General features: G+C 40.6%; 1 protein-coding gene across 1 annotated transcript; it reads right to left on the bottom strand.

Annotated features, from left to right (window-relative positions):
• Positions 1 to 347: 347 nt before the first annotated feature.
• On the bottom strand, positions 348 to 1,460 carry LOC118004158 (olfactory receptor 51I1-like). Its single transcript, XM_034995347.1, has one exon. The coding sequence runs from the start codon at positions 1,290 to 1,292 to the stop codon at positions 348 to 350; it is 945 nt and encodes a 314-aa protein (XP_034851238.1). The 5' UTR covers positions 1,293 to 1,460.
• Positions 1,461 to 10,378: the final 8,918 nt, after the last annotated feature.

The following is a 10,378-nucleotide window of genomic DNA, read 5'->3' as shown; positions in this document are numbered from 1 at the left end:
TGTTGGTTTGGGTCGTAACTATTGCTAGGCAGAAATCCTAATATTGGTTAGTGACTAAAAAGAAATTTAAAAAGCTTTGTCAAAACAGTTTTTAAAAACTCAAATTTGGGGCACCTGGGTGGCTCAGACGGTTAAGCGTCTGCCTTCGGCTCAGGTCATGGTCCCAGGGTCCTGGGATCGAGTCCCACATCGGGCTCCCTGCTCCTTGGGAGCCTGCTTCTCCCTCTGCCTCTCTCTCTCTCTCTGTCTCTCATGAATAAATAAATAAAATCTTAAAAAAAAACCCTCAAATTTGTGGAATAACAATAAATATCCCTTGAATCTTGGAATTTTAACATGTCTCCTGCTTAAAACTTTGTTCCCAATAATATTTTGCAAAGCCTCTGACGAATCTCTTTGGTTTTGATGGTATAGATGACCGGGTTGAGCATAGGAAGCACAAAGAGATAGATAAGGGACATGAGCACGTGCATGTACTGTGGGGCATGCCTCTCATAGTGAGCAGCCATGGACACACCAACCATGGGCACATAGAACATGAGCACAGCACACATATGTGACCCACACGTATCAAGTGTCTTAAGTCTTCCCTCCCTAGATGTAATGGTAAGTACAGAGCGCAGTATGAGCATGTAGGAGAGGAGAATGAGTGCAGAATCCAGACCAAAGTTAGAGATGACAATGAATTGACCAAAAATATTATTGATGGTGATGTCACCACAAGGCAAGCGGATCAGATCTGGATGCAGGCAGTATGCATGGGAGAGTATATTGGCCTTGCAGAAGGACAACCTCTTCAGAAGGAAAGGCAGTGGGAAAACCACACAGAAACTGCAGATGATAACAGCCATGCCCACGTACACCACACGGGCATCAGTGAGCACTGTGGCATAGCGCAATGGGTTACAGATGGCCACATAGCAGTCAAAGCTCATAACCAGCAGAATTCCAGACTCCATGAAGGAGAAGAGGTGGATAAAGAATATTTGAGCCATGCAAGAATCAAAGCTGATCTTTCTTAAGTGGAAGCAAAATGTGGCCAACACTGTGGGCAGTGTAGAAAAAGACACACCTAGGTCATTAACTGATAGCAGGGACAGGAAGTAGTACATAGGCTGATGCAGACTCTGTACATCCTTGATAATGAAAAGGATAAGGGCATTGCCCACAATGGAGACAATGTAGAGGATACCAAGGAGCAGAAACATCCAGTTTTGGGAGGTCTCCTGCCCTGGGAGCCCTGTCAGGGGGAAGGGAGGCAACTCTGAGCTGCTGTGGGACTTACCTCCCATGTTGGCACTACTGCTTAGGTTCTAGGACCACTAGCCTGTAAAAAGACAAACATACAGGTTAACTCATGGCCTAGACCTAATATTTTAAGACTCTCATGTATCACCCAACACCTTACTTTATAGCATTAATCAATCTTGCTCACCAAATCACTCATCCTTATCTCTCACTATCCCCAAGTTCTCTGGAATTGTCTGAGTTTTCTCAGTTTATCCAGCTGGCTAAGTAGGTCACATTTCCGTCCTTTACACCCGTGCTTATTGCCACAGTGCTCCTTCTCATATTCAAAGCTATGAACTCTTTTCCTCAATCTCTGGGCATCACTTTATTCAAGACCTGAGCCAAAATTGCCCTGGTCACTACTTCCTTGACTATTCTGCCCTCTTCCTAAGGATTTCACTTATTCATCAAACCATAAACTTTTCCTCTTTCCACTCTCTCATGCTACTGAACATTTACTACCTTATTATGACTCTCCAGCTTCTCTACTCCTATATAGTCTGTCAGTTCTATCCATTCATCCTGACAGAAGAAAATGGGTAGAAAGATATCCATCCATAGCGATAACCTTCCAGACGTTCAACAAGATGCACTAGATTCCCATATTCCTACTCATCTTTGCATTCTTCTCCCCAATTAACTTGTATCATCACTTTTCTCCCTGGATAATTTAATTTACTAAAAGTTAGTTCTTAATAATGTCTTTTAGAACCAAATGACACCTAACTTCTGAAAGCCACTGGATCAATAATCATTTATTTATTCCATGAAGTTGCTTCTTTTCTGTTTTCCATCTCTTTGAATAATACCACCATTATGCCTAAGATTGAGACTCGAAATCCAAATATTGTTTTGACTTTCTTTCCTGTATCTACTGCATTAAATAAGGTAAAACCCAAGGAAAATACTGACCCCAGAAATACCTCTGTCACTACCTTCCTCCATTGCCTTCCACCTGCAGTCTCCCCTGCAGACCCAAGCAATCACATTCTTGTGCCATAATGACAGTCTCCTAATAAACCTCATGCCTCTCTCTATTTCATTCTGGAGTAGGACTATTTTAATCTGTAGTAGAACTAAACTAATATTTTAAAAGGTAGGATCTGAAAATGGCACTATTCCGATTTGAAGCTTTGAATGCTCCCTCGTTACCAAAGATCGAATCCAAACTCATTAGCCTAGAATTAAAGGCCTTTGTAGTCAGTCTAAACTACTAAATCAGTAGTTCTGGTCTCAGTCCTCAAAATTCCCTTCCGTGTACCTCAAGGAACCCAAATTGATCTATTTGCTGTTGTCTAAATAAGAACTACAGCCCCTCAGCTCCCAAAGGCTGTCCTGAACATGAGAACATGCCCATTCAATCCATCTTCCAGGGTGCAGGACCAGCGATGCCCTGTTCCGTGAAGACTTGCTGGTCATGGCCAGCAGAGGCAACTTGTCTCCCTGCCACAGCTCTCATACCTATAGGTTTGCATCTCCCTTTGTGCCCACCTCTTTGCCTGGCCTGCATGATAGCTTTGTGAATTCTATCTTTCCACCTGACTCGCCAGCTCCAAGAACTCATCCCTGACTCTTGTTCATTGTTGAGTCCCTTTTGTGCATAGTACAAGGTCTCACACAGGAGATGTACCCACTGAGTCACTGATCCTTTCTGGGTTTTTGATCTCTTTGTTGTAAACTAGCGATGCTAAGAAACTGAGCTAATGGGGTTGTGAAGATCCAAAAGTGGACAGTTGTGAAAACTTTCAGGACTTTGCGACTCTGAGTTCTAGAGCTGCTCTCTGCCCTCACCTCTAGTTGTTCATCTATCTTTGCCAAACCTCCATATGACTCAGGACTCCTCTAACCTTTCCTCACAGGATGCATTTTCCCCTCTATTCCATATTCTTAGGACTGCTTTGTCTTCCCTACCTGAAAACTCTTCCTAAACATGTTTGTTTGTCTCTGCATGCAATATGCAGATGCTCTTGATTGATTTTAGGGTCTTTTAGCATTAAGTAAGGTCCTGCCAAGTGGCTTCCAAAGCAGCCAGTGTCTTTTTATATATGCCCCTCGTACCAGATATTCTGAGAAAAGTGAGGGGGTGCTTGTTCACATCAAGGCATCTATATCCAGATATAGCCTGATGGGGTCACCCTGCTGAGAAAGTCATGCCTGAAGCAGAAAGCATGGCAGGCTTTGAGAGAACAAGAGCAAAGCTAGCAAATGTAGAACTGGAAAGGTGATAAAGGTGAACATATGCAGGAAATAAAACAACCTGACTCAAATTGGGGACAGCCTTTCCTCCTTCAGATGGTCATATTATACCACTCAGGGGCAGAGTGCCTTAAGGCTTGAGACTGGAGTATCTGACACTCCCCTTTACCTACCTGTGAGAGCTCCACACGGAAGGTGCAAAGGAAGGAAGAGCAGTAGTGGGGGCCTGCATGCCTTCCTCCAACCCCTCACCGAGTTACCTCTGCAAACTCCCTGGCCTGAGAATATAAGACCACACCAAGTAGTCCCTGAGCTTCTATCAGCTCAGGTACTTATGGACTGCTGGGAGTGTGGAACATCTGCATTTGTTTTCCTGGGAAGACAGTACAAGAAGCTGGGTTTAGAAAGAAACCCTCAGATAACCTAATGATTGTCTGGGACTAACCAGGCTGAAAATACAGTCACTTTTCAAAACTCCCACTCTTAGATAAGTCAGACCAAAGGATTCAGTGTGTCACCTAATCCCCTCCTACACCTTCTTGAAGTCACACTGATGGTCATGGGAAAAGGTCAGGAAACCACCCAAATCCCGATCAATATGCATGGATTTATCAGTATTTTATATCTACTGGTCCTTTGTCATAATTCTTTCTCTTTAATTTCCCATATAAAAAAAATGGTGTCTTTTCATTTACAACAAGATCACAATTCTTACCCTAAATTTAGGTCTATGGTATAAGGTGTATGTTAACAGAAGTAATTATAAATCAAATCATTCATTCAATAGTAGACATGATTTTAGTCTTGAGGAATGTGTGGATAAATAAGCACAACAATTCATAGTCCAGTTGGGGAGACTCCTAAGGAAACACATATATAGTTCGGTGACTGATGATAAAAGATACAAGGTAAGACAGAACAAAGGAAGGGAATTTGTCATATTCTAGGACAGTCAGAGAAGACTTCCAGGTTCATCTCTTGACTCTCACATTATGAGTAAATATTATTTAAGTGAATGTGGTAGGCAGAATGCCCCCCACAAAGATGTTGAAGTTTGGTATCTATGAACATGCACATTTCATGGCAAAAAAGATTTTGAAGATATAATTAAGATTATGGGCCTTAAAGATTTTTTTTTCTTTTAAGTGATTCATGTAGACCCAATTGATTTACATGAGTCATCACAAGTAGGGAACTTTCTCAGGCTGGAATCAGAAAAATGTGGCAGAAGAAGTCAGATTCAAAACGAGAGAGGTGCTCTGCCCACAATGACTGGAGGGGGCTGAAGAATAGCATGGGAGTAGTGTGGACAGCATTTAAGAGAAAATACCAGCCCCTAACTAATAGCCACAAAGGAACTTGAAACTTCAGTCCTACTTTTACAAGGAACTGAATTCAACCAACAACTTAAATGAGCTTTGAAGCAGCTTCTTCCCCAGGCCCTTCAGTAGGGAACTCAGCCCTGCCATCACTGTGATGGCTTTGAGAGACCCCAAACATTTAGGGTTTCTAGATTTCGGACCTACAGAAACTATGGCATAAGAGATTTTTATTGTTTTATTGTTTGTGATAATTTATTTTAAAAGATTTTATTTATTCGAGAGAGAGAGAGAGAGAGAGCGAGCATGAGGTGGGAGGAGGGGCAGAGGGAGAGGGAGAAGCAGATCCCCAGCTGAGCAGGGAGCCCGACGTGGGACTCGATCCCAAGACACTGAGATCATGATCTGAGCCCAAGGCAGACACTTAACCAACTGAGCCACCCAGATGCCACTGTTTGTGATAATTTCCTATAGCAGCAATATAAAACGAATACGGTTAAGTCTCAGGCAGAAGGGAGAGGACAGGGAAAGAACAAAAGAAGGATCATTTCTGGTGGATGTGACAATACCTGCACAGGTATGAAGGCTTGAGAAGAAACACTGGGGAGGAGAAAGGGAGATAGAAGGGCTCAGGAGGCTTAAAAAATAAGTTGGAAATTAGTGAGAAATTAATCCATCAAAGCCAGACAATAGATAGTTTCAATTGTGAGTCCAAGAAATTTGGAGAAGAGGGATGTTTATGCCATTGCTATACACAGGAGAAAGAAATGTTAAAAACAAGACAACATGCCCAACACTGAGTCACTTAGGTTAAGCCCCACACCACCAAGTAGAGGCTTAGTTATAGATTTGCTGTTCTAGGAATGGAATCTTAAACTAGTCATCAGGAATCCCCTGATGAGTACCAGTGAAGTAATTGGCCTGATGGACTTCTGTTATCCCCTAAGGGAAAGTAATGGCATACAACACCCAGCACTTATCCTATCACAAGCCCTCCTTAATGCCCAGTTACCGATCCCCTCACTGACCTCCCCTCCCACAACCCTTGGTTTGTTTCCTATAGTTAACAGTCTCTTATGGTTTGTCTCCCTCTTTGATTTCATCTTATTTTATTTTAAAGAAAATTTTTGCCTTGTATAACTTCCTTGTTCAGGCTCCCTTCTGCCCATAGAAGTCTTTCTTTTGCACAGGTCCTCAGAGCTCCTTTCTATTTGCTAGATTGGATACTTCCTGATTTAAATTGGTTTTTGCCATTCTAACTGGTGTAAGGTGGTATCTCAATGTGGTTTTGATTTGAATTTCCCTGATGGCTAATAATGATGAACATTTTTTCATGTGTCTGTTAGCCATTTGTATGTCTTCTTCAGAGAAGTGTCTTTTCATATCTTCTGCCCATTGTTTGACTTGATTATTTGTTTTTTGGGTGTTGAGTTTGAATGGCAAAAATGGACAGGGAAAGAAACAACAAATGTTGGAGACGTTGTGGAGAAAGGGGTACCCTCTTACACTGTTGGTGGGAATGCAAGTTGGTACAGCCACTTTGGAAAACAGTGTGGAGGTGCCTCAAAAATGTAAAAATAGAGCTACCCTATGACCCAGCAATTGCACTCCTGGGTATTTACCCCAAAGACACAGATGTAGTGAAAAGAAGGGCCATATGCACCCCAATGTTCATAGCAGCAATGTCCACAATAGCCAAACTGTGGGAAGAGCCGAGATGCCCTTCAACAGATGAATGGATAAAGAAGATGTGGTCCATATATACAATGGAATATTACTCAGCCATCAGAAAGGATGAATACCCAACTTTTACATCAACATGGATGGGACTGGAGGAGATTATGCTAAGTAAAATAAGCAGAGAAAGTCAATTATCATATGGTTTCACTTATTTGTGGACTATAAGGAATAGCTTGGAAGACATCAGGAGAAGGAAGGGAAAAATGAAGGGTGGGAGAAATCGGAGGGAGAGATGAACCATGAGAGACTATGGACTCTGAGAAACAAACAGGGTTTTAGAGGGGAGGGGTGAGGGGGGATTGGTTAGCCTGGTGATGGGTATTAAGGAGTGCATGTACTGCATGGAGCACTGGGTGTTATACGAAAACAATGGATCGTGGATCACTACATCAAAAACTAATGATGTAATGTATGGTGATTAACATAAATAAGTAAGTAAGTAAGTAAGTAAATAAATAAATAAATAAATTGGTTTTTGCTCAAATGAACTCTTAAAATTTTTAATGTGCCTTGGTTTATCTTTTAACAGAAGGTAAGTGCATACTTAGTGATAGGAGTTGAGAGTTCCTGTCTAATCACATAGACCTTCTTCTGAAATGAAAGTAAGATTATCAGCTGGGAGTAAAAGGCTGGGATAATAGATGTAAGCAATTTGATAGGAGAGAAAGTATGAAATAGGAAACATGGAAGCATCTATGACCAATAGTGAGTGTTATTACAGTTTGGGCTAATTACTGAAGCCATTGAGTTTATCATTGCCTCGAATCTGTCCACCCATTTAATCATACCACTCTTCCATTAAATGTTTTTTTGAATTAAATTGTTATTTAAATTCAATTTAATTAACATATACTGTATTATTAGTTTCAGAGGTGAAATTTAGTAATACATCATTTGCATACAACACACAGTGCTCATTCTATTGAGTACCTTCCTTAATGCCCCTCACCCAGTTACCTCATTCCCCCACTCACCTCCTCTCCAGCAACCCTCAGTTTGTTTCCTATAGTTAAGAGTCTCTTTTGGTTTTCCTCCCTCCCTGTTTTTGTCTTATTTTTCCTTCTCTTCCCCTTTGTTCATCTGTTAATACAATATGATTTCACTCATATGTGGAATTTAATTATTAAATGCTTTTTAATCTTCTTGGTAACTTCTCCCTGAAGCCCTCTGTTCTGTTGCTTCTCAGGTCTCTTATGCAGATGGCAGCAAGGAATTTGTCCTACTCTTCTCTTGGGGTTGGAATTCCACTTCCTGGATCACATATCTTCTTTTTCATCGTCCTTGTTTGCTTGGCAGGGGGGCTTTCTTCTTCACACTTTATTTTAGGAAGATATTTTTATTCAGTTGCATACCACTTTCTCATTTCTATGCAATACTGTTTTACTCTCTTTTCTCTGTTTGTGGAGAAACTTTCCTGTGCCATACATTGTGCTAAGCACCCTAAATGTTTGGTAGCAATTGCACTGCATGTATATGGGGTGGGGAGGAGGGTTTCCCCCAATATTCAAGCAAATCTCTGACATTAGCTCAGTGTCCTACAATTCAACTCACTTCTGGTGCTATCTACCTAGAGATAGCCTCAGATCCAAGGTGGAAGGCTCAGTCTCATAAGACTGTCCTTCACTTCAGATGCTAGTAGCAAGCCAGGGTTGTTACCTGTGCTTCTGATTGACTGGCTACAGACTGGAATTCCATGACCTGCTCCTTGGACTTCAGACACTGGAAGGACTTTATGAGGTTGAGGTATAGCACCCCACATATTCTCAAACAGCAGTGTGAAGTATGCTATGTAGAACCTGAAGGAGTTAGGCACAGAAGGGACTGTGGAACCTCACCTGAGGTTCCACAATCATGTAGAGGGGCAGATGGTCAAATAACCCCATCTAAGACCCAGATCCTCTTCAATGATACCTCCCATGCCCTACACTCCTCCAATGTGTGCATCCAGGAGGTTTTCCATGAACCAGCACCAAGGTGGAGAATGCCTTCACCTTCTGTTCCACAAAATAAATATCCTGCAATGTGCTTCCAACAACTCAAACAGACACACAGACTGGATGGCCCTTGGATCTACTTCCAGCCCATAACAAGTGGGTGACCCTAGTTTTGCTTAAAGAGACCAGGTGCAATTCATGTTATAGTTCTAAAAGAATGGAATAAGATGGGGTGCCTGAAACCAACTGTTGGTTTCAGCTCTGGTCATGATCTCAGGGGTTGTGAGATGGAGCCCAAATGGAGCCCACATGGAGCTTGGTGCTCAGCAGGAAGTCCGCTTGAAATTCTCTCCCTCTGCCCCCGCCCACTCATGGTCTCTCTCTCTCTTTCTCTCTCACAAATAAATAAATAAATCTTAAAAAAAAATAAAAGAATGGAATAAGAAACCATACTACTACCCAAGTAGTGGAAATTGCATCATAGAAAGAGACTAAAGAAGCTAAGAGCTCAGATTAGATGTATCTGATGACCTGGATAACCAGAGCCCTGTGATGGTGACAGTGTTGGTGTAATCACAGTTCTCATTAGCAAATTAGGTCACAGTCTGAGACTTACCTCCATATTGGCAAGTTACAGATCCAGGCAGAGTCATGAACGTTCTATTTAATGGACTGAATAGAAGAAGACATAGACAGCAAACATCTACTGAGCTTCTTTTAGACCAGGCAGATTTCTTAGGGCAAGAGAAGAATACTGAAAATTTTTTATTTCTAGAATGTAATGTGGAAAATAGTCCAGATGTTCCCAGACAGCTTTTCACAGGTACATAAATGAGCCAAATAGTTGCTTCAAAGTCCTTCAGATTTAAAGGAGCAAGCAAAAATATTTATCACTGAAAGTATATTGTCCACTTATTAAGACAATAACCTCAGTATAAGTCATATTTGTGACAGAGCCAAGATCATTAAATAGCAACAGTGTTTCAAAAAATATTTCTTTGCCCACATATTGGGTCAGGCACAGGGCTAGCATTTTATTGAAGTTTCTATGGGTCCACCCTCTCTACAGTATATAAGGTCTGAGCAGTATAAATATGCAAAGTATATTTGTGGCACACTTGAAAATTTCAAGTACAATTTATTCTTTATTTACTCTGGTCACATCCATAATTCTTATGGTATTTAGACTCTGAACAATATGAAAGTCTTATAAAATTGTTCTTTAATAAAATTATTATCTATTTTAGAGTAAAACATTTTAGGATATGCTAATTCATTGAAATACAAAGAGATAATTGGTATGCAAATAAATACAAATATAATCATTTATTAACCAATTTCTTAACTTTTTTGGGTATGTCTGGTATATTTCAGGCCCTAGGTTAGAGACTGAAGAGTATAAACATAAATAAGATATGGTCCCTGGCCATAAATTGTTTATAGTCTGGTGGAGGAGACAAATTACCCAAACTAATGGATATGATTAAAGTACATTCCGAGTACAGTGGGCACATAAAGCAAATATAGAACAGTGCTACTTAGGGTTCAAGAAAAATCTTAGACAAAATATTATTCAGATTCTGGTTTATACTCATGATGCTTTGATGCTAAACACTGAATTTTGTATATATTCTTGCTGAATCAAAATAAAATGAGTAAATTATTATATAATTTTTAGAGTAGCTTATTTTATTCACTTTTCAAAATAAACATATGAGGTAGATAAATCAAAGATCGGTGTCCCATTTTACAGATAAGAAAATTAAGACTGAGAGATTCAGTCCACTTACTCAAGAAGTCACCTCTCTGGATGGGTTAAGTAACTTTATTGTGGTGATGTTTTCACAATATGTACCTGCAGTAAATCATCATATTATATACCTTGAACTTATACAGCAT

The sequence above is a fragment of the Mirounga leonina genome, unplaced genomic scaffold (genome assembly GCF_011800145.1).
Source record: "Mirounga leonina isolate KUSES-001 unplaced genomic scaffold, KU_Mleo_1.0 Mir_92, whole genome shotgun sequence".
In the NCBI taxonomy this organism is placed as follows: domain Eukaryota; kingdom Metazoa; phylum Chordata; class Mammalia; order Carnivora; family Phocidae; genus Mirounga; species Mirounga leonina.
Note: the sequence above shows the minus strand (reverse complement) of the source record. Positions and strands in the feature narration are given on the sequence as shown.